The 25,255-nt window shown below is 41.4% G+C and overlaps 2 protein-coding genes across 2 annotated transcripts; both read left to right on the forward strand.

The window, feature by feature from the left end:
* Positions 1-5,939, forward strand: LOC123893219. The gene is made up of 2 exons (XM_045943159.1): positions 1-2,440; positions 5,908-5,939. The coding sequence occupies exons 1-2, from the start codon at positions 1-3 to the stop codon at positions 5,937-5,939; spliced, it is 2,472 nt and encodes an 823-aa protein (XP_045799115.1).
* On the forward strand, positions 5,823-24,010 carry LOC123910343 (LEAF RUST 10 DISEASE-RESISTANCE LOCUS RECEPTOR-LIKE PROTEIN KINASE-like 2.3). The gene is made up of 4 exons (XM_045961442.1): positions 5,823-6,878; positions 7,996-8,028; positions 8,967-8,990; positions 22,596-24,010. The coding sequence occupies exons 1-4, from the start codon at positions 5,993-5,995 to the stop codon at positions 23,831-23,833; spliced, it is 2,181 nt and encodes a 726-aa protein (XP_045817398.1). The 5' UTR covers positions 5,823-5,992; the 3' UTR covers positions 23,834-24,010.
* The last annotated feature ends 1,245 nt before the right edge of the window (positions 24,011-25,255 follow it).

Below are 25,255 nucleotides of genomic sequence, written 5' to 3' on the forward strand. Positions count from 1 at the left end.
ATGGCTGAACAAAGAACACTAAGGCAGCTTGCTGCTCCTGATGTCAATTACAATGGTCTATGCATCCAATATACTGACGTTGATATTCCTTTTGAATTGAAATCTGGTTTGATACACTTGTTGCCCAAGTTTCATGGTCTTGCAGGTGAGGATCCGCATAAGCATTTGAAGGAATTTCAAGTTGTTTGTTCTACACCATTGAGGCCTGAAGGTATAACAGAAGATCACATCAAGCTCAGAGCTTTTCCATTCTCGCTCCAGGGTGCTGCCAAAGATTGGTTGTACTATCTTGAGCCGAATTCTATCACAACTTGGAATGATTTGAAGAAGGTCTTTCTAGAGAGATACTTTCCCGCTTCTAGAGCTGCGTCAATCAGAAAAGAAATATGCGGCATTAGGCAGGGAAACGAATCATTGGCAGAATACTGGGAAAGATTCAAGCAGCTAGTTTCTAGTTGTCCTCAACACCAGATCACCGAGCAATTACTCATCCAGTATTTCTATGAGGGGTTGCTACCAATGGATAGAAACATTTTGGATGCTGCTAGTGGTGGAGCACTTGTTGATAAAACTCCAGCTGCTGCAAAGGCCTTGATCGAGAACATGTCACTCAACTCGCAACAGTTTACAACTAGAAATAATTCTGCAAGTGTGAATGAGGTTCAGTCTTCCTCTCCTTCCATCAAGGCGCTCGAAACCAAGTGTGATGCTAGAATTGATGAACTTACTTCCTTGGTGAAACAGTTGGCAGTTAATAGACCTCAAATAGCTAAAGTGTGCGGCATTTGTACTTCTACTGAACATCCAACCGACACATGTCCTATTCTGCAGGATGAAACAATAACTGAGCTACCTCAAGCATATGCAGCAGCAGCAGCCCTTTACAATCAGAACAGGTACAACAATCCTGACCTCTCCACCAACCAGTATCATCCTAGTTGGAGGAATCATCAAAACCTCAGATACGGTAATCAGTCACAGGCTGCAGCCCCCTCTGCCCCACCAGCCATCCCTTCACCTTCATTGGAGGACCTTGTCAAGCAAATGGCTACAAGTAACATACAGTACCAACAACGAACAGATGTTAGCATTCAGAACTTGACAACTCAGATGGGGCACATGACAACACAGATGGGACAAATGGCTAATGCAATAGGCCAATTACAAGCTCAGGGCTCTGGTAACCTTCCTGCACAAACAGTGCCGAATCCGAATGTGAATGTGAGTGCAATTACTTTGCGATCTGGAAGAGTGTCAGAACCAGCACCAGAGAAAAAGAAGAAGAAAACCGTTGCATCATCATCTGCTCCTGAACCTCCTTCTGTTACAACTGAGACCGAACCCGAAAAAGAAAGAGTATATGTGCCACCAATTCCTTTTCCTCAAAGGGTGCAGAAAAATATCAAGAAGACAGTTGAGGAAGACAAGGAGATTTTAGATGTATTCAGAAAATGTGCGGTTAACATTCCTCTCCTTGATGCAATTAAACAGATTCCTAAATATGCAAAATTCCTGAAAGACTTGTGCACACACAAGAGGAAGTTGAAGGGAAATGAGAGAGTCAGGTTGGGACGAAATGTTTCTGCTTTCATTCAGCCCAAAACTGGTTCCTCAGCTAATGTCTCAGTTCTCAGTCAAACCATGCCAGAAAAGTGTGATGATCCAGGAGTTTTTGCTATTCCCTGTTCCATTGGGGATCACAAGTTTGAAAATTGTATGCTTGATCTGGGAGCAGGTATTAATGTTATGCCTAGTTCTATTTATAATAACCTTGATCTTGGTCCTTTGCAGCCTACAGGTTTAATCGTACAATTAGCAAACAGGAGCAATGCCCGCCCTGCTGGGAAGGTAGAAGATGTCCTGGTGCAAGTTAATGACTTGATTCTTCCTGCAGATTTCTACATTCTAGACATGGAGGGAGAAACTAATTCCAGCAGGGCACCCATCATTCTAGGCCGACCATTCATGAGAACGGCAAGAACAAAAGTTGATGTTTATGATGGAACCATGTCCATGGAGTTTGGCGACATTGTCGCTAAGTTTAACATTTTTGATGCCATGAAACATCCCGTGGAAGAACATTCTATTTTTTATATGGATTTAGTTACTAACACTAACCTTTGCTCTATTTGTGCTAAGATTGAATCTGATTTGCAGGATAATAACATTCATACAGGTGAAGTTGTTGTCAATGAGGCAGTCTGTACGGTTAAAGTTCTTGACATTCCGGCTGCCCCAACCAAACACTCCCATGATAAAGAAAAGACTACGCACTTCCATGATAAGATGATTTCCAAAAAGAAATTTTCTGTTGGCCAAAAAGTCTTGCTGTTTAAGTCTCGCCTGAAAGATATGGTTGGTAAGTTTCGATCCAAGTGGATTGGCCCCTTTGTCGTGACTAATGTTTTTCCTTCTGGTGCTATAGAAATTAAAAGTACAGGTACTGGCAAGGTTTTCAAAGCAAAAGGACAGCGGTTGAAGCTGCTCCATAAAAGTGTGGAAGGGCTTCCACCAAAACCACCAGACATAGAAGCACCAGCACCAGCCGCTACACCTTAGCCCCTCGGGTGTGTTCCTTCCTTTACTCTCACTTTATGTTTAGATTACATTGCGGACACTGTCTGGTTTAAGTGTGGGGGAGGGACATTTTACATTTACATTTACATTTTTGTGTTTTAAAAAAAAAATAAATAAATAAAAAAAATTGTCATGAGTAGTCACATGTTCTAAGGCTAGGGCAGATAACTGTAGGGTCAGTGAAATTTTTGGAGTTTTTTGTTTTGATACTTGACATGATAGTCTTTGCAACTTAATGCACAACTGCTTGAACACTGTCAAACTTAGTAATGTCTAGATAAACCTCTGAAATATTTATTCTTTAGACTAAGTTCTCTAATTTCAATATAATGGAGGGTATGATTAGAACTAAGTGTGGGGGAAAGGCTAGAGTAACAGATGGACCGATCATTGCTATTAATTGAGAAAAAGGGAAACTGCTTAAGAGCTAAAACTAATGAATATAATAAGTTCCTGTGCCTGAAACTGGAGGAACAAGTTCCTGTGCCCGAAACTGGAGGAACAAGTGCTGTGTAGGATGCTCTACTCTGAGTAATAGGTTGGACTTATTACAAGTAAGATCCCGTCAGGTGAAAAGGTGGAGTAGTACCTAAAGCTTAAAAACAATAAATAATAATAAACAATAATTCTTTTCAAAAAATAATAAACAATAATAAAGCTTGAAAGTAGTTGCCCCTGAGTTGATGTTGAAAAGCTTTGGATCTCTTGAAAAGAAATAGCCCCCCCCTAGTCTGAAATTCTGGTTAAATCTGAAATTATAGGAAAAGAATGACAGCTTAGCATCTAGAATGGTAGTTTCAGAGAGGGATCTTGACATTACTTTGGTTGACAGTGGGAGACAGTACACACACACACGCAAGATTATTATTGAAAGTTGATAGATAAGAATTGTGCCAATCTTTGAATTTTGACCCAAGGTTTGAAGCTTGAAACCTGGAATATGTTGACTGCTTGTGATTTGTTTTTAAGTTTTTCATTTGAGTTTTGCTCGGAGTGCAAAAGTTCAAGTGTGGGGGAATTTGATCAGTGCATTTTAATGCACATTCTTCTACTATTGTACTAGTGTATTCCTATGGTTTAATTTACTATTTTCACTATTTTAAGGTGTTTTTATATTTAAGTTTATTTCTAACTCTATTTTATTTTCGCACTTAATTTATGAATAAATAGCACTTTGACACCCTTCCGGTCCGCAGGTCATAACTGGAGTTACAAATATCGGATCGAGACGCGGGAAGATGCGTTGGAAAGCTGAGATCAAGAGCTACGACTTTTATGTTGAGGCCAAAACCCAGTTCGGAGCGCAAGTGTGTCAAATAATTGCGTTTATGTTCCAGACGAATTTAATTTCAGCACAACTTTATATTTTTCGGCCCAATTGTTTTAAGGCCCGTTCCATGTATTATTTAAACCGAAAAAAAGGCAGCTAGGGTTATTTCATTCTGATTTCACGAGAAACCAATCCCCAGAGCAGCCACTACCTTCATGGAGAACTAAACTTATTTTCAATCCATTGGTGTAAGGAATTTTGTTCTTGATTCTTGAGGTTCGGTTTTATTATCAATTCATATGTTTATGCTTATCATATATCAATTTTCGTGTCTCCTTCTTTATGTATGAGTTTGATACAATTGATGCTTAATTATTCTGTTTCATATTCATACTATCGAGACCATTCGAATTCATTCATCGCTTGTATAAATTAATTTGAATAGAAATTGATATATGCTTTTTCGCTTGTAAAAAGGGGCTGAATGAATTATTGTTATGATTTTATCTATGTTATCGGTGACGCTTGATCATCTCCATAGTCAATTGAACACGTTGGTGCTTAATCAACGATTCTTTATAGAATTGATTTTCGCTTGTTAAATTAGTTCCATAATCAGCCCAGCATAAACTAACGAACAATCTTATGAGAACCTAGGATAGATGATAAACAAGATTTCCTAAAACCAATGGATTGATTACTTTCACATTGATTAAATTCGTTATTGTTGTTACTGTTTTCAAAACCGAAAACCCCCGATTTGCAATCTTTAAATTGATTCTAACATTGTTAAACCGATTGTGAGTCCTTGCGAAACGACCAAGGTTACTACCTTGTACTACTTATTTTAAAATTATTTTGATCACGAAACGACGGTGATTAAATTGAACTTAAGTGATATCCCTGCATATAAAAATCAAAAAGCCTGTGAGAACAAGAAAAGAATAGCTTCCCCTCAAGCTGAAATCTAAACTCAAACTCTGAGTTGTAGGAAAGAAAAGGTAGCTTAGTATCCTGACTGTGTATTTTCGAGAAGGATCATGTCATGACTTCTTGAGGTTCAATTCTTAATAGTAATTCAGTTTATTTATTTATTGTCTTCTCTTATCAATTCATGCTCTTTGTTTATTTATGAAACTCGAATATAGTGATGCTTAATCTCTATTTTGAGTTATATATTGTGAGACTTTTCGGATTGATTCATCGCTTGTATGACTAGTTCGAATAGGAATTGATATAGGTTTTTTCGCGCTTAGCAAAAAAGGGTTGGTCGAAATCTGTCATGATACAAACCGTGTTCTAAGTGACGCTTGTTCACTACTCATGGTTAGTTGAACACATTCTTTGCTTAATCGAATGAATTCGTATAAACTGTTTATCGCTTGTATAATCGGTCTTATAAACCAACCAAGGCATGAATATATAAACAATATTTTATGTGAACCGAGGATAGAATCATAACGAAGTTTTCCTAAAACCAATAGATTGATCGTCTTTTTATCAATTGAATTTCTAATACTCTTTCGATCTAAACAAACCCAAAACTCCATATTTAATTGTGTTATTCATTGTTCTTATTTTTACTAATTATTAAATTAGAGGTCCTTGTGAGACGACCAAGGTTAACTACCTTGTTACTACTTTTCTTAATTAAAACTTATTTTGATCACGAAACGACAACGATCAGTGCTTCTCTTGGAGTCTGAGGTTCGATTCTCTCTGGCGCCAATTTGGGTAGGCTAATTTAGCTTCTTCAAAAAAAAAAAAACCATTCTTCTCCTTTATAGTAATTAATAATTTAACTGAATCAAACACCGTAATAAGACAAAAAAACAAACAAGACGCATTAAGATAGAAAATCAAACAGCGGTATTGAAACGGCAAATCACAAGAAAGCAAAAGACTAATTTCTAATTTTCTATTATTTGATTAAGAAATGTCCTTGATAATTTAATGTATTGATGAAAGTCAAGAAGGGTGGCTAAAAGACTTTGACACTTGGAAAAGGACAATCCCATATAGCTCTGCTCTTTGACTCATTCATATTGACTTTGACACAGATAAAGACAGTTTTGAGCGACCTTACAATTAGTTTGATAATGGTATGTATGTTCCATTTCAGCATCAATACTCATGTGAAGAGGGATGGACTCATTTTTATGTTTCCTTCAAATTATGGTGGTTGTACTAGTGCTACATCATCATCAAGCATGTGATGCAACTACTAATAGTAGTAACAATAACCAAACATATTGCCCAATTTCTTCATGCGGAAAAATCACAAACATAAGACATCCGTTTCGGCTTAAGAATGATCCATCAGCCTGTGGTAATCCGAAGTACGAGTTATCCTGTGAAAACAACGTCACAACATTAACTCTGTTTTCGGGGAAATACTATGTTAAATCAATCAACTACGAAGACTACACAGTTCAAGTTGTTGATCCCGGAATTGAAGAGGGGAATTGCTCCTCCATTCCTAGCTATTTCCTAAGTACATCCAATTTTACAATTATCTACGACTATGATGACTACCATATGTATCCATATCAAATCGACTATCATTTTGGGTTCGGGTACGGGTACATAATATACTTGAACTGTAGCAAACCAGTGAAGGACGATCTTGAGTATGTTGATACATCTCCGTGTAGAGTCAACTCCGACTCCAAAAGCTATGTTTATGCTTTTGCGGGGGAGAACTATCGGGAAGAAGATTATTGGAGATCCAATAAGTATTTGTCAGTTGGGAGATTAAAAGATTATTGCAAAGTGAAGCTTGTTGCTATGTCATCATTATTAGTTAATCCTAATGTCAGAGATGATGTACCAAATCGACCTCTTTCGTATGAGCAAATTCATGGAATGCTAGTCTATGGATTTCAGTTATCGTGGATAAGTGGTGCTTGTAGAGATTCTTGCGGCGATAATCAACGGTGCTACTTTAATCAAACCACTAGAGATTTTGAATGTTATGAATCAACTGATTATTGCGATTATCCATTGGGAATTGAAGTCGCCAAAAGATGTGGTAAGAAATACGAAATTGAACCCTTTTGTCATTCACACCAATCGTTCCCACCGACACATTCGAAACATTGATGACCCTGGACCGAATATAAATTTTATGAAATTCACCGTTAGATTGAAAGTTTATATCCTATATATCCATAAATTTTTTTAAATTTTTTGAAAATCAATTGATATATTATTGAGACACATCAAAATTAACATTATTTAATAAACCGTTAATCTTGATGTGTCTTAATAACATATCAAATGATTTTCAATTTTTCTATGGATGATTTATATGATATAAACTTTCAATCCAACGATGAATTTTGTAAAATTAGTATTCGTTATAATGTTATTCATGACTGGTCCACCATGGACCACTTGATGAAGTGGTTCATATTAGAATTTACCTACATATCAAATGGTTAAAAGATATTTTTTGTTTAAATCCCGGTGGATTCATTTGGTTTTATGGAAATAAATTGAGAAGAAAGAAAATTACGAAAATATATGAATAAACTTGTTGTTTGGTTTTATGAAAAGAAAGTCGGAGGAAAAAAAATTACGGAAACCAACAGAGTCCAAGTTAATTCAATGATTTTTGTAATTTTCTTTACTTTCACTTTTTTTTGTATACTTCCAAGAGACATTTTAGTCAATAAAAATTAAGATATTTAGTTTGGCCAAATACATCAATTTTATTGATCTAATTGTTTCTTTTTTTTACAAGGATCTAATTGTTTCTTATATTTTAAATTTTATAGAATAAAAAATATTTTCCCCATCCTAAAATATAAATAAAAATTGATCAACAAAAGTGAATGTATTTGATCAAATTTTTTAACGAAATACATCGAGTCTATTTTTTTCATTTTTACAAGGGGCAGAGGAAGTAGTTATTAGTCTAATTTATAAAACTCATTATTCAGCAAGTATTTGAAGTTACTAAGTCAAAGATAAATTGTGCCAAAAAATTTGGTAATTTGTTGTATTTTTTTTTTCAACACCAATATTCGGTGCACTGGACCGCCTAATCTAATTCTAAAATCAATTCTGATATCAAGTGGTTGTAGTCCCCTTCCGATCGCTTATTTTGTTGTATTCTAAAAAAGTTGTTTTTGTCTATTTTGTAGACCAACTATCAAAGCAGCTCATAATAGAGGAAGGTAAGGAGTTATTTATAATTAATCAGTATTTTATGAAAAGTATCGTGGAACGTCGGTAGAAATAAAGAGTCAATGTTTTTTTGTTTTTTTATTTTTACCACCAGTTAAATCTGGTTTAGGGGTCAGTTCTGGTATCAAGTGATTCCAGCCTCCTCTCGATCGCAATTGCGATCAAGTTCAGCGTCAATCACCACTAAAACAACTAACGATTGGTAACGAGTCAATGTTTTAGGATCATAAGAGAGAAGCGTCACCAAAACCATAAGAAATTTGGTTCACCAGTCATCTATCTTATATATCAAATATTTTTATCTATTCATATTCGATTGTCAATATGAAACTTAATCACTCACATTTAAAGCGCAACAATTTCACCCCAAATGTGAGTTTCCATATCATATGTTTGATCCAATATTAGGATCCACTCTAGCTTTCCCACCAAACCATGACTTTTATACTATACCCCTCGTTTGGAAGTCCAGAAAAGTGTCGGGAGTTAACTAATTGTGGTTTTTTTTGTTTTTTTTAAGGTTTTTTCTAATTTACCCCTTGATAATTAATTTGAGGATATTTATCCATCAACCAATAAAAACAAGTTATATTATTTGGTTAGAAATTAGTTGTGGGTTCTACATACAAGTTAGTTGTGGGTACTACATGTAAATCTACTTGTGTGACTTGTTTTCATTGGTTGTTTGGCAAATACCTCCAAATTATTAATGGGTAGAGTATGCCTCATTTTTTTTTTTAATTATTTTTAATCAAGTAGTCTAGTGGTAGATTTCCATCTTTATAAATAAATGAAGTGTCTAAATTTCCAACCATGACTCTTGGTATATAAAATGCGATGTATACGGTATTTTATTTTTTTTTCTAATTATATTATACTAGTAGGATTGTATGTTATCTCTTAACGTAAGCGCTACAATTTATTGCAGATGTAATACTTGGCTTTGTTAAAGGTAATACTTTATATTGTCAAAAAAAAAAAAGGTAATACTTTAAATTTTTCTTTGTCTATATGATAATCTCTCTGTTATTATCTGTACATCAATTTAATTATTTTTTAAAGAAATTGCTGGTAGTTGAGGTAATAGTGTTAGTTTAGAAAATAGGTGATAGTATAGAAGACCTTGTAGTAGGAAGATAGTAACAAGTAATGTGAGGACTTAGATTTGAGATTTTGAGTATTTAGTAACATGGGCCAATAGACAACACATTATAAATTAATTTAGTGTAGGAGAGATGTTATTGTCATATCATCTCAAAGATTTAAATACAATTGTATATATGTTTGCCTGGTAATTCATTCCAGATGTTTCATGATATTTTTTAATAGAAATCTAATAATGATTTCTTTTACTAACTACTGAAACATTTTAGAAATATCTACAAAGTATACGTTATCTCTTAATTGTTAAGAAGTTCTACATCGGATGCAAGATGGTCGGAATATTTGTCTATAAAATAGAGATAATTCTCACCTTACAAGCTGGTTTTTTAGGGTTGAGTTAAACTCACTCTCAATTTTCAGATAGTATCAGAGCTTTCTCCATAATCCGCTAGGCCGCTTGCTATCAATGTGTGTTAAAAAGTTCCACAACGACCGCAAGATGGTACTAAGATTAATGACTAATGTATTCTAGAAAATCATATTTCAATAGAAATCAATTATATTATTTAAATATTATTTTTGTTATAAGTTGATCGTACCTGGTGATCAGAATAGGTTGATGGCCGGTCCGTTGAGCAAGCGTCCACACCGAAGGGGGGGTTTGTACCTGCAGGTGCTCCGATGCCTAAGTCAGCAAAGTGAACAGAGAGATACAAAAGAAGAGAGAGAAAGAAAGTGTAGAATGGTTTTGAATACCTGGCTCTCCTGTCTAGGAGAGCTTATATAGTGCCCCCAGCGCTGGGCCAAAGGTTGGTCTATTGGGCCGGGATAACCGGCCCAGTAGACTCAACTGCCAAGATAGTCCCTGTATCGTAGGGGAAGGCCGTTATTTGCCTCTATCTTGGTTGGAGCCGTTCCGCTATTCGCGGGTAAGGGATAGGCTCGATGACAGGTGTGCTTGGATAAAGGAGCACGTGTTAAACGTGCTGCTTAGCTGTTAAGCTAAGGCTGAATGAGTCATCGTGCATGGATAGACGAGCACGTGATTAGCGTGGAGCTAATCCGTTATGTCGAGCAGGACACGTCATTGGCTGACGTGTCGGGGAGGTCTCCCCTTGTCGGACCATGCCCCAAATGTCGGGCATAAGTGATTGGGCCAGCTCTTGGCCCAGTCCAGAACAGGAGCCCCCCAAGTCGTTGCTCCTAGCTATAGGAGTAATGACTTAAGGTCCATGCCCGTGTGTCGAGGAGTTGTTTTCCTCGCCAATCCTAGGAGGATTTCATAATTCATGGATTATGACTGTTGCTCGTTTGCGTGAGGAGCGCATTTGTATGTTGCTCGTAAATTCCTCTATGGCACGACGAGGAGGATTTTACAAGGAGGAAGCTTCCTTTTGCTCGTAACGCGTGCCACGATGTTTGTGGAGGAAATTACGGGGAGAGGATTTTTCCCTTGGAAATTATTGGCTTTTTAATTCCTCGACGTATTGTCGAGGAAGTGCAGTATTAAATGCATCTCGCTGATGCTGCCTGGTTTTACGGGCACCATTGCTTATGGAGTTTGCCTTAATTGCCCGTGATTTCCGCTTACTCGCGGAGTCGAGGAGACATTTACGCTGGGGATAACGATAAGTCCCTCGGGGATCGTATCGTCTGTTCGATGGGAAATGAAAAGACAGACGTTTCGTCTGCTGCTGCCACGTGTCACCTTTATTAAAAAGTGCAATTATGACTTGGGGAAATGTGATCGTTGCTTCGTTTTACGAGGAGGCTTTCTAGCCGTTGGATTGATCATGCCTTTTCGTTTTCCGCGGGATTGAATCTTGGCCTTTGATTGGCTTTTGATCAAGACCGTTGGATTTGGATCAACGGCTATGGGACGATTAGGCGTGTTGTTTCGTGATGCAGGTGCAGGGACCTGAAGAGTCTATAAATAGGAGGGAGAAAGTTCATTTGGAACTTTTCCTTTCTTCTCTTCATTCGTTGCTCCACTGCTGCTGCTGTTGTTCCTATTTTCCCAGATTCAAGGCTATCAAACTCAAGGTTTTTGCACCCATCTTTGCTTAAAGCTTCAAGTCTCTTTTAATCTCAAGGTAATTTTTCTACTTACCCGTTTGTTTCGAAATGCATTTGTGTTTATGCTAGATTCTGCGTTATACCTATTGTTTATATTAGTTTGGATTTTCCATTTGGGTTTTGAGTTTTCGTGATCCCTCTTTGTTTGAGAGTAAACAGTTTAGGTTACTGTTGTTAGTGATATTTGATGTGTGATAGTGGTAGATTCGCCGTTCATGCTATTTTGTACCTTGATTTTGAGTTTTTCACACCTTCGTTGTGATGAATTTTGTCTGGATTTTACATAGAACATGATGGGTGTTCATATGACTTCTGGGAAAGGGATGAACTTGTATGAATTTCTGGGAATAAGTGATGAACGTGTATGAATCTTCTGGGTTCCGCGAAGAACATTCATAGATTTCTGGAAATCTATGCGTTTTTTGTCGGGGAGGAGAGTGTTGTTTCCTCTCCCCGTTACAACCATTATTTCGTCGGGGAGAATTGAATCGTTATTTCTCCCCGTTTATTGTAGCAAAAAGCTAGGTTAGCTGGACCTTGTGTCGGGGATCTTCTCCCCGTTTTCGCCTTCGCGAATTATGCGTGTCTTTAACAATTTTTATGAATGTCGGGGAGCTTCTCCCCGTTTTTAACTTTAGAATTTAGCTGGAAAATGAGTTTGTTTAACTCTTTGTCGGGGATCTTCTCCCCGCTATTTCGCTGGGAAACTTGGTAGATACATGAGTTTGTAGAAACCCTGTGTCGGGGAGCTTCTCTCCGTTTTTAACTCTAGGTTTTATCCAAATTAGAGTTTGGTTTCGAGTGTCGAGCCATGTCTTGTGTCGGGGACCTTCTCCCCGTTTTAGGCTTTGTTGAATGGTTCTCCTCGTTTCCTCTGTTTTCTTTGTGTGCCATTTTGATAAGGGCTTTTGGTCGGGGACAGCGTCCTCGCCCTATCCTACGCCCTTTCACTTGATTTGCGGTGAAAGGGTGGATTTGATATGACTGTCGAATTCACTTCATTTTCGCTGCTTTTCAGGTATTCAAAATGTCAGATACAGAGGAGGCTACGGGAAGCCAAGCGGCGTCAAAACATAAGTTGGTCGACACAATTACAGATCCAGAGCTGGCCTGGGTTGCGCCCGAGCCTCGGGGCATTGCTTCGACGATTACTGCCCAGGATCCCCGGCTTTTTACTATAGTCGAGGAGGCTGGTTCGGAAAACTGGGAGGTTCATGCACCTGCCGAAGGGGAGCGGGTTTGCTCGTCGTACGGAGGAGGTAGATTCACTATGTACGAGATGGCATTTAAGGAGTTGGGATTTCGGCTGCCCTTCAACGACCTTGAAGCTGGGATTTTTGGCCGATTAAGGGTGGCTCCTTCCCAGCTTCACCCGAACTCGTTGGCGTTCATCCGGGCGTACCAGATCCTTTGTCGGTATCTGGAGGTGGAAGCTACTGTTGCTTTATTTTTCTACATCTTCCAAATCCAAAGACAGAAAGTCGGGGACCGGCAGGGTTGGATTTCCTTGAAGCACCAGTCGAGCAAAATTTTTAAGATGTTCGTCGAGTCTGCTCGGGGTTTCAAGGAGAGGTACTATGTGGTGAAGCCGGTGACGGAGTTTGCTTTCGATTCTCTGCACACGGAAAGGCCCGTGTTCCTCGAGGATGGGTCTCCTCAGTTGGACGAGGAAGGGGAGCAAGTAATGGAGTGGGTTCTTCGGTTCCCACTGTCGTGGTCGTCGGAGCACTTTGTGTTGAGGACCGACGAGTATTTAACATCTGCCGAGGATCTTTCCCCGGCCGAAATGGCAGGCTTTGAGAAGCTTAAGGCCTATGTGGACGGCTTTAAGCCGTGTAGGGTTATGACTAGTTTAGGGGAAGTTGCTTTAGACAAGCATGGTCAACCGAGGATCGAACCTCGTTTTGTTAATACTAAATTATTACTGTCGTGCAAGACTGTTGCAGCTGAGAATACTTTGCTGGGTATCTACTTTAATTCCTGCCCGTTTTTTACTTGAAATAAATTTCAGTATTTTTATGTTTGATTTTCTCCCCGTGATTCTGACCACGTTTTTAACTTTGCAGGTAGGATGGCAGATCTTGCTTCCGAGCTGATGAGGATAGCTTCTGAGCAAAAGGGGGAGAAGGCTAGGAAAAAGGCGAGGAGGGCCAAGCCAACCATCTTGATGGGTGATCAGGGTGCTTCGGGGAGCGTCTCACAATCTTCCCCGGTAGGCAGTTCCGCTGGGACTCCGGGTGGTCGAACGAAGAGGCATCGGGAGGAACAGATGACGCCTATCGTCGACCTGTCGGAGGGGGACGGTGGCTTTGTCCTCCCCGCGTGTTTGAGCAACCGGAGCTTTTTTGACAAAAATCCCCTCCAGGTGCCTGCATCGGAGAAGAATTATATACTGGGCGCTTCTGCATCTGCCCGACAGAAACAGCTCAACGAGGATGTTGCTGCTGTCATCCGTCTGGCGGAGACAGCCTTGGTGCTGAATGAGGGGGGACCAACTCATGAGGTGGAGAAGTTGGCTGCTCGGAATGCCAAGCTGGAGGGAAAAATTATGCTGATGGAGGGTGAGCTGATCGATCTGAGGGGGAAGCAGGAGAATTATGGCCAGCTGCTGAAGGATGTCAGGGAGAGCCGGGATGAACTGGAACTTGTGAAGAAAAATCTTGAGGGAGTGGAGGCCCGGAGTGCCGAGGAGAAAAGACAGTTGGAAGGGGTGATAGCTGACCTTCAGTCCAAGCTGGCTCCTGCTGCCGATGAGGGTGCTGAGATTTCCAAGATGGTAAGTCGGGCTGACCTAGTCAAGGAGATCAAGAGGCAGCGTGGTCTGATGTTGGCGAGCATGATCCATGGATGGAAGAACGCGATCGCCCAACTTAGGGTTGTGAATGCCGAGCGTGACTTGATCACTGAAGGTATTCACAAACTCAAACGGGTTGAGAACGGGCAGATCATCATTCCCGAAGAGTACAGGGAAATGGAGCTTGAGGAGGAGAAGTTGGATGAGGAGGCGGTTGATGATGAGGACGAGGAGGATGAGGAAGTCGAAGAGGAAGTTGTCGGGGAGGAGAGGGCACCGGAGGGCAACCCAGAGGGTCATGATGAAAGCTCCTGATCCTCCCCGGTTTTTTATTTGGGCCTGCGCGCCAATGACTTGTACTTTATTCGTCTTTTTTGTTTCATGACAATTTATTTTTGGGGGCCTGCGTGCCCGGTTTTTGTAACACCTGAACAAATGGGTTTTTATGCCCGGTATTTATAACAATGATCGTTTTATTCATCCTGCTCGTCTATTTTATCTCCTCGTATGTATGTTTAAGTTATTGCTCTTTGTTTTTGCTAGGTTATGCCTGTTCGTAATATGCATGTCTTTATGCTTGCTCGTTTTTAACTTAACAAATTTTTGGTTTTGATATTCGTATACTTGCTCGACATTGTTGTATGTCTGCTCGACAAAACCGTTTTTATATTTGCAAGTTTTTTGTTGCGAGCGCGTTTCGTCGAGGAGGTCGTCCTCGGATTTAACTTAGAAAGTTTAGGGAACTAACTAAGCGCCTAGAGTTGTTTTCTGAGGCTAATACGGACGCCGACACGTTGTTGTGCCCGCCCCCGCGGCTTGAACTTCCCATCGCGAGCTGGGCGTTAAGCCTTGGCACGAAGACGAGGAGCTTGTCTCAAAGGTCATCCTCGTCGGGTAGACGCTCTGCCCTTCCTGAGCCAGAGTATCTCCTTTTCAATTGTTTGGATCGAGCACGTGTGCCCGCGTGCTCTCCGTTGTCGAGGTGTCGGGCTCTTTGCTAGAGGATCCGAGCAGCCTTTTAGAAGTGTTTTTTAGTTTGGCAATAACTTAGCTATAATATTGTTTTAATTTTTGGGCGTTCCAAGGTCGAGGAAGTTTCTTTCCTCGAAGATCCTCGAGATAATACGCGCCATTTTCTGTTTTGTCAATGACGCGATATGGTCCTTCCCAGTTGGCCGCCAATTTACCATCCTGGGAGTCCTTAGCATTTCGTCTTAAGACGAGGCTGCCCACTTCGAATTCTCTTTTGATGACTTTGACGTCATGTCGGGCAGCTATTTTTTGTTTAAGGGTGGCTTCCCGAAGGGATGCCCCCGTGCGGATCTCTTCGACGAGATCAAGCTCTTCACGGAGAGCTTCGTCGTTCATTTCTTCTTCGAGCGGTTGCTCGGTTCGGCGAGACGGCTCGCCCACTTCCACGGGGATGACTGCTTCTGTTCCATATACCATTCTAAATGGAGTCTCCCCGGTTGTGGAGTGTGGTGTTGTGCGATAGGCCCAAAGGACGCTTTCGAGCTCCTCGACCCATTTCTTTTTGTTCTGGTCCAATCTTCGACGTAGGCCGCGCAGGATTACTCTGTTGGCGGCTTCGGCCTGCCCGTTAGTTTGGGGATGTTCCACGGAAGTGAAATGTTGCTTAGTCCCCAGGGCAGCGAGGAAGTCTTGGAAACCTTTGTCCGTGAATTGTGTCCCGTTGTCCGTGACGACGGCCTGTGGTATCCCAAATCGGCAGAGTACGTCGCGTTTAAAGAAACGGAGTATCCTGAACGACGTTATGTCGGAGAGGGGTTCAGCCTCTACCCACTTGGTGAAATAGTCCACGGCGACTATCAGAAATTTATTTTGGTGGAGTCCCTTTGTGAAGGGGCCAAGTATGTCCATGCCCCACCAAGCGAAGGGCCATGGTGACGACAAAGATTTGAGTTCGTGGGGAGGAGCTAGGTGCATGTCCCCATGTCGTTGACATTTGTCGCATCTCTTCACATGGTCCTTTGCGTCTTGCTGCATGGTGGGCCAGTAGTATCCTGCTCGAAGAGCTTTCCTGGCCAGCGATCTTCCTCCCAGATGCTGGGCGTTGATTCCCTCGTGTACCTCGCGCAAGATATAGTCGACTGTTTCCTCGTCGACACATTTAAGGAGTGGGATTGAGAATCCTCTTCTATATAACTTTCCGTCGAGGACGACATAAGCGCATGCTCGACGTCTAATTATTGCTGCCTCTTTCTGATCGTCAGGGAGGGTTCCGTTCGCGAGGAAATTGTATACGGGGGTCATCCAGCAGTTTTGGTCGCCAATGACATTTATGTCGAGGACGTTGCTCGCCTTCTCGATGCTTGGTCGGGGGAGTACTTCCTGAATGACGGATTTGTTTCCGCCTTTCTTTTTTGTGCTCGCCAGTTTGGACAGGATATCTGCCCGTTTGTTGTGCTCGCGCGGAACGTGTTGCACCTCCACGGATTTGAACTTAGTGATTTTTTCCTTCACTAATGCTAAATATTCAGAGAGATTATCATTTTTGGCTTGATATTCTCCCAATACTTGTGAGGCAACAAGTTGTGAATCTGTGAAAATTTTTACTTCTTTTGCCTCCATGTCCTCGGCCAACCGTAGCCCTGCTAGGAAGGCTTCGTATTCTGCTTGGTTATTTGATGTCGGGAAGGATAGTGCTAGGGATACTTCAATGATGATCCCATTTTCGTTTTCCAGGATAATTCCTGCTCCTGCTCCCGTGGAGCTTGACGCTCCGTCGACGAATATTGTCCATTTGTCTGCCTCGCTTGTTGAGGAGGCTGGACTCGTCATTTCGGCCACAAAGTCTGCTAGGACTTGTGATTTTAGCGCTTTCCTGCTTTCGTAACGAATGTCGAATTCGGAAAGCTCGAGGGACCATTTGAGCATCCTGCCCGCCATGTCTGGTCGACCAAGCAATGATTTGATGGGTTGGTCGGTTCGTACTATGATTGTGTGCGCTAGGAAGTAGTGACGTAGTCTTCTTGCTGCGTTGATCAAGGCGAGGGCCACCTTTTCGATTTGTGTATATCTGAGTTCGGGCCCCTGTAGAGCCTTGCTCGTGAAGTACACTGGTTTTTGTCCTTCCGTTGTTTCGCGGACGAGGGCTGCGCTGACGGCCTCAGATGCGACGGAGAGGTAGATGTATAGCACTTCCTCGACATCCGGGCGCGAGAGGACTGGGGGTTCGGACAGGGCCTTCTTAAGATGTTGGAGGGCCTGCTCGCACTCGTCCGTCCATTCGAACACAGCTTCTTTCCTTAGTAATTTGAAAAGTGGTAATGCGTGTTGAGCAGATTTTGCTACGAAGCGAGACAATGAGGTCAGCATTCCGTTCAGGGTTTGTATGGATTTTTTGTTGCTCGGAGTTGGGAGCTCCGTAAAGGCACGACATTTGTCGGGGTTGGCTTCGATTCCTCGTTCTGTTAGGTAGAATCCGAGGAACTTTCCTGCTCGTACCCCGAAGGTGCACTTTTCTGGGTTGAATCGCATGTTGTGTTTTCTGGCCTGCTCGAAGACCTTACGTAAGTGGGTGGTATGGTCGATTTCCTCGTGGGATTTTACGATCATGTCGTCCATGTAGACTTCGAGCATGTCGCCTATTTCTGCCCGGAATACTTTATTCATCATCCGTTGGTATGTAGCACCAGCGTTTTTTAGACCGAAGGGCATTACGTTGTAGTAATAGTTGCCCGACTCGGTCATGAAAGCTGTTTTTCCCCTGTCGGCCACAGCCATTGGGATTTGGTTGTATCCTGAATATGCATCCATAAAAGACAATAATTTAAAGCCAGAAGAATTATCGACTAATTTATCAATGCAAGGTAAAGGATAGGAATCTTTAGGGCAAGCCCTATTGAGATCGGTATAGTCAACACACATGCGCCATTTTCCATTAGATTTTTTAACTAGTACAACGTTTGACAACCAGGTAGTGTATCTGGCTTCAGAAATAAAATTTGCCTCTAGGAGGTCTTTTACAGCTTTTTCGGCAGCCTCCGCTTTTTCGGGAGACTGCCTACGCCTACGTTGCACTACAGCACTAGCAAGTGGGTCGACAGTAAGTTGATGACAAGCGATGTTTGGATCCAGCCCGGGCATGTCGGCAGCGTGCCATGCGAACAAGTCAGCATTTTCTCTAAGGCAGGCTTTCAGCTGCTTCCTCGCCAACTCGGGGAGCCCCGTACCAATCTTGACTCTTTTTTCTGGATCCTCGCCAAACTGGACTATCTCAAAGTCTCCATCTGGAATGGGGCGATAATGCTCTTTGCTCGCCTCGTCGTCCTCCTTCTCCTCCTTCCTCAGCTTTTTCTCCTCCTTATGCTCTTTCTTGGAGGTGCGGCTGTCAAGATCAACAGAGCTCACACTTGGACCGGGCAGACTTCGTGGTGCTTCCGGGGATGGCTTTGGTGGTGTTTCCGAGGAAGGCTTTGGCTTCTTTGCTTCAGGAGCTTTGCCAATGAAGTTGTTGCCTTTGGATGCTGCGTCAAAGCACCTCCTCGCGGCTTCGATGTCCCCGTGCAAAGTAGCAACCTGCCCCTTATGAGTGTAATATTTCATCTTCAGGTGGGCGGTGGAGGGGACAGCCATCAGGTCTGCTATGGCCGTCCTGCCGATGATGCACTGGTAGAGGCAGGGGCAGTCCACGACCAAGAATTTCACCCTGATCGACTTAGCAGTCTCTTCGGAGCCAAAGGTGACGATTAGGTCGACATAACCCCAAGGCCTAGTAGTTGCTCCATTGAATCCTGTGAGGTCTGAGCCCATGTATGGGGTGAGGTGTGTCTCGTCCAGCTGTAAGGTCCTGAACAAACTGGCGTACATGATGTCGCAAGAGCTCCCCGGATCGATGAGGACCCGACGAACGTCCATGTTGGCCATGTCTGCCCGGACGAGGAGGGGGATTTGGAAATTGGCTGTCCCACCGGGCAGCTCTTCTCGATAGAAGGCTAAAGGCATTGATCGCCCCTTCGCCTTGTCCAGCGTTGCGTTCATATTCGAGGACGTGTTGATGAGATCCTCGAATTTTCTTTTTATTGATCCGACGGTGTGCTTGTCCATGTGACCGCCGGATATGACGAGTGAGTCTGTGAAGTAGTCCCCCGTGCTAAGCGTAGGACCAGTATAGGTGTCCTCAAAATCGCTGGGGATAGCCAAATCTTCTGGCCGGGATACGCTCATAGCTATCTGTTTGGCGTTTTTCTGCCCGGCTGGCTGTGGAGGGACCTCCTCGACCGCGCGAGTCTCCGCGGTTTCGGGTCGAGGATCATTGTTTCTTTTCACGAACTGTCTTAGTTGTCCGTTTCTGATCATGATTTCAATAGCATCCTTCAGTTGGATGCAGTCGTCGGTCCTGTGACCATAACTCTTGTGGTATCTGCAATACCTATTTTTGTCTTGGCCGGGTTTTAGGGGGGTTGGCTTTGGTTGCTTCACATTTGCTCTGTCGAACTCAGAGATGTGAACCTCAGCGAATATCTCTCCCCGTGATTTGACGAGTTGGGTGTAGGTGGCGAATGTGCTTGGAGGACCACGAGGCTCTCGTCTTTCACCCCTCCTTCTGTCTCTGCCCCTCTCGCCACCCCGATCGCCGCCTCTATCGTGTCCCCTGTCGCCACCCCTGTCATCGTTCCTATGGGAGGACTCGCGGGCCGGGTGGCTGCTTCCAGGTCGGGCAAGGCGGGCGACATCAGCTGCCTGGACTTCCTCGTAATCAATGTACTTTTGAGCTTTTAGGAGGAGGTCGTCCCAGGTGGGTGGTTTTTCTATGCCCACAGCTTTGGCAAAATCGCTGCCCGGGCGAAGGCCCCTCTGCAGCAAGTATTTTTTCATGTCGTCGGTCGTCTCGACCTGCACGGCCTCTTTATTGAACCTCTCGACGAAATTGCGGAGAGTTTCTTCCTCGGCTTGGTATATGGCCTCCAAGGCGTGCACAGTCTTTGGATGCTTACGGGAAGCAGTGAAGTGTCTGGAAAACTGTTCAGTAAGATCCCTCCATGAATGGATGGATTGAGGGGGCAGGCTTTGGTACCATGCCATTGCTCCCTTCCTCAGCGTGGTTGGGAACAGTCTGCACCTAATGGCACCGCTAATGTTCCTGAAATCCAGGTTCGCGTTGACATTGGCTATGTGATCGTCAGGGTCGGTCAATCCATCATACGCGGGGAGCGTAGGAGGTCTCTCGAAACCCTTTGGAACATGCTTCTTTAAGATGTCTCTGGAAAGAGGGCATCGGGGATCGCCCTCGTCACTTCCATCGGGAGAACGGTCCTCGGAAGACCGGGGAGAATCACCGGGCATCGGTGTTGGACTACGGGATTTGCGAGGACGGTAGCTGCCTGACGCGCCATGTTTGGCCATGTTCGCCAACCCTTGAGGTGAATGGCGGCGTGGAGCTTCATGCTTCCCTTTCTTGCCCGGAGAGGATCTACCCTCGCGATGAGGAGGAGTGCGGTCCTTCTTCCGAGGAGTAACTTCTACCCTCTCTAGGTCGGGGCGTCGATGTTTGACGGCCGCCGGACGGGGAGGGGAAGGATCAGCTTGGCGTCTCCGCGGGGGAGAGTTGGTCTTTCTAGGTGGCCGGCTTTTCTCCAGTGCGGCAATCCTTTCGCTCTGCTCGTCCAGTCGACGATTTTGAGCCTGCATGGCCTCCGTTGTTTGTTTGAGGGCAGCGATCAAGGCTGCGATCTCAGAGTTGGGCAGGACGGCGGGCTGTTCGGCGTTGTTTGCCGGAGCTTCTTGTTTGAATTGCGGGCGTTTGCCCATCCGACGATCGGTTAGGTTCTCGACGTCTTCTTCATCGGAAGAGAGTGAGGTTTCCCGTCCGTCGCGGGAGTCGGTTTCTGGACCGCGTGTTACGGTGGTATCGTCACGCACCGGTGATAGGACGGTGTTATGCTGCGGCGGCGGAGAGGATGGAACGTTGAGCACGTTGTCATCGCCGGCGTCGGTGTTGAGTGGCTGCGAAGAACTGGCCATGATGAAGTTTCTTGAGAGGTTTGGTTTTTTATCTTTGTTTCTTTGAAAAAAGGTTAAAGAATGGGGAAGAACTCAGTTCCCACAGACGGCGCCACTGATCGTACCTGGTGATCAGAATAGGTTGATGGCCGGTCCGTTGAGCAAGCGTCCACACCGAAGGGGGGGTTTGTACCTGCAGGTGCTCCGATGCCTAAGTCAGCAAAGTGAACAGAGAGATACAAAAGAAGAGAGAGAAAGAAAGTGTAGAATGGTTTTGAATACCTGGCTCTCCTGTCTAGGAGAGCTTATATAGTGCCCCCAGCGCTGGGCCAAAGGTTGGTCTATTGGGCCGGGATAACCGGCCCAGTAGACTCAACTGCCAAGATAGTCCCTGTATCGTAGGGGAAGGCCGTTATTTGCCTCTATCTTGGTTGGAGCCGTTCCGCTATTCGCGGGTAAGGGATAGGCTCGATGACAGGTGTGCTTGGATAAAGGAGCACGTGTTAAACGTGCTGCTTAGCTGTTAAGCTAAGGCTGAATGAGTCATCGTGCATGGATAGACGAGCACGTGATTAGCGTGGAGCTAATCCGTTATGTCGAGCAGGACACGTCATTGGCTGACGTGTCGGGGAGGTCTCCCCTTGTCGGACCATGCCCCAAATGTCGGGCATAAGTGATTGGGCCAGCTCTTGGCCCAGTCCAGAACATAAGTAATATCCTTTTCTTACCAAAATAAAGAAATCCTCAAACAATCTACAAGGTACTGACTTAGTGGAGAATGAAAGATTTTATATTCGACATATTGCGGAATCAATATTTTGGTTTGTCCCTTATCTGCATTTCTGCATAGTTTTATGTGCATGTTCTTTTTCATCGAGAAATGATAATTCAACACAAAATATTGACAAAAATGTAACAAAAATATGATTTCAGAATTTTTTAATATTTTTTTGGTCTCGATTTACGTGCAACATGTGTAAATAAGAATATATCCATGTTTTGTCTATGGCAAATTCTATGGTGCATATGATAATTTCTAATGTACCGGTACATTGGATAATTAAATTAATAGGTAAATGAATATTTTTCAAAGTAAATTAATTCTCTTATCATTAAAATAATTATAGCAACTAAATATTATTCATCAAAACTGTCAAAAATATAAAATTCGATATTTTTTGAATTTTTATTCATCATAATAGTCAATATTGAATTTTTTTAAAAAAATATTACAAAAATTCGTATAATGCTTATAAACAATAAAATTGTGTTTTTTCTTGTGATATTATTATTTCTAAAATACAATAATCGGCTAATAGTTTTTTAGTTCATAAAAATAATCGCTAATTTATCAATTTACCGACTTGATGTACCGGTACATTCAAATTATTCGAATGTACCGTAGAAGCTCCCTTTGTCTATACTTTTGTGTGTCTATAACAACCCTCTTTTTCATCAAACCTTACATGTAACCATTCTTCAACCTTAGTGACACTCTGAAAACCAACTTGAGATAAGGAGAATACTTAACAAGTTTTTGAACGTTTTTATTAACCAACCCTACAAATCTACAATATTTTATGTATTAATTGTGCTTCCATGATATAACCATCACAGGAGTAGTACAAATATTTGGCATAACAAAAAGCTCTGAATTATCCAGTGAACTTAAAGATTCTAAAACTGCCATCGAGATAGGAAGAGTGACAGGAAGATACCTTTTGCCATTATTTATGTCGAGATTTGTCCTAGGCCTTGTGGTTTTCTTCGTATTATTGATATATACATGTCGGAAAAGGCATATATCAATGTATGAAAATATTGAAGTTTTTCTTAGAGGGAGTACCTTGACGCCAATTAGGTATTCGTACAAAGAAATAAAAACCATGACTAGAAGTTTTAGAGATAAGTTAGGCGAAGGAGGCTTTGGTGCTGTTTATCAAGGAAAGCTAAGGAGCGGGCCATTTGTGGCCATAAAAATGTTGAGTAAATCTAAGGGTAATGGACAAGATTTCATTAATGAAGTTGCAACCATAGGAAGAATACATCACACCAATGTAGTTCGACTTATTGGATTTTGTTTTGAAGGATCTAAACGTGCTCTTGTTTATGAATTTATGCCCAATGGTTCTCTTGATAAATATATTTCTTCTAGAGAGGATGCCATCTCTCTCACTTATAAGCAAATGTATGAGATATCTCTTGGAGTAGCTCGTGGTATTGCTTATTTGCATCAAGGATGTGACATGCAAATTTTGCATTTTGACATAAAGCCCCATAACATCCTTCTCGACGAGAACTTTATCCCAAAGGTTTCCGATTTTGGTCTTGCAAAGCTTTATCCTAATGACATGAGCATTGTGACTCTAACTGCAGCAAGAGGAACAATTGGTTACATGGCTCCTGAATTATTCTACCAAAATATTGGAGGAGTGTCTTACAAGGCAGATGTCTACAGTTTTGGAATGCTTTTAATGGAAATGGCAAGTAAGAGAAGAAATTTGAATCCACATGCAGATCGTTCAAGCCAACTTTTCTTTCCCTTTTGGATCTACAATCAATTGATTGAGGAAAAGGACATAGAAATGGATGAACTGACTAATGAGGAAATGATTAATGTGAAAAAGATGTTCATAACTGCATTATGGTGTATACAATTAAAACCAAGTGATCGTCCTTCAATGAACAAAGTAATTGAGATGCTTGAAGGAAATATTGAGAACATTGAAATGCCTCCAAAACCTTCTCTATATCCAAATGAAACTATTCAGAATGATCTTGAAGAAACCTCCGATGAAATTGAGTCAGATGCTGATGATGACTCTGCTAGTTTCTTGAAGGAAACGAAATCATAGCCTATTTATAATGTATTCTGCTTGAAAATTGTTGGTAATTTTCTTTTGCAATTATATTTTTGTTTCCCTTTACCATTAAATCTTAATTATCCATTGGTTGAAGTATACTCTGTTATTGGTGATTTGATAACAATTTTATTCCTGAATGTATTGATTGTTGAAACTTTGTTTTCTGTTTCATGTGCTTCACGATGGTATTGCTTAACAAGGATATTGAATTTGGCCTAATTATTAATGATTAAAGTCTTCCAAGAAGGAGGAGACATTTCAATTTACAAATATTTGGTTTTGATCATGATTTGTTTAGTATGAGATACCCAACTTTGTTGAACATGTATTTATTTTCATTTTAATATTTTATTTGATCACATAGCAATTAGTACTTTAGAAGCCTTTGGGGTCACATATTCGTTTTCAATATGGTCTACATGATATGGTCGTTTGATTTTTTTTTGATATTGATATGGTTGTTTGATTTGATTACATAGTAAAGTAGATTATGTAAATAGTATATATATATATAGTTAAATTATGGGCCGGTTATAGATTTTTTTAAAATAGATTCTCACAATGTTAAATAATTTTGTGTGAAAAAAATTTTTAAATTTTTTTTTTATAAAAGTTTCAAATGAAAATTTGGTTTGAATAGTTATTCTTAAAATGTTGTTTTAGGTATTTGATCATTTTATTGAAATTTTTTTTGGATATCAAAATTTCAAAAAATCATTTACTTTTGAAGCTATTTCAAATAGATTTTCATAAAAATCATTTTTAAAATACAACTTTTTGAAAAAATTATGATTTTGACTATGTTTTGATCTTCAATAACGTGTGTTTATGTTATATGATGTCAAAATTAGTATTTCAATTTAGAAAAAACGAATATAAAAAAACTTGTAATATTTTAAAAAACGGTTTTAGAAAATCTATTTTGGTTTTGCCATCCAAAAAGGATTAGTGGCACAGCTTGTTGCCCATTTACCTTTCACTCATGTGTAATTATTTTGAAAATATATATATAAGGGGACAATTATGAAAAAAAATAAAAATAAAAAAATACAAAGAAAAAATCCATTTTTTCAAATCTAAAACAAACATACCCTATGTCACTTATTTTTAGGATGAAGACAATATTTTGAAGAGATTTTTGTTGTGCCAAGTGTGAGATAAATTAAGTTCCACATTGTTTAGAAAAGTGTGGTGTCCAACTCATTTTTGTTGAACATTTAATACGTTAGAGTACCCATAAACCTAATGCCTTAAGTTTTTGGATAAAAGTGTGGTGTCCAACTCACTTGTATAGTTGTTCTAACCAACATCAATGATCTCCCTTGCTGCATCCTCGTGACCCAACAGTGGTATCAAAGCTGATAGTTCGACATTTGGTAAGGACAGATGTTACAATATCTGGCTTGACATGCA

This window comes from Trifolium pratense, linkage group LG1 (genome assembly GCF_020283565.1).
Source record: "Trifolium pratense cultivar HEN17-A07 linkage group LG1, ARS_RC_1.1, whole genome shotgun sequence".
Lineage (NCBI taxonomy): Eukaryota > Viridiplantae > Streptophyta > Magnoliopsida > Fabales > Fabaceae > Trifolium > Trifolium pratense.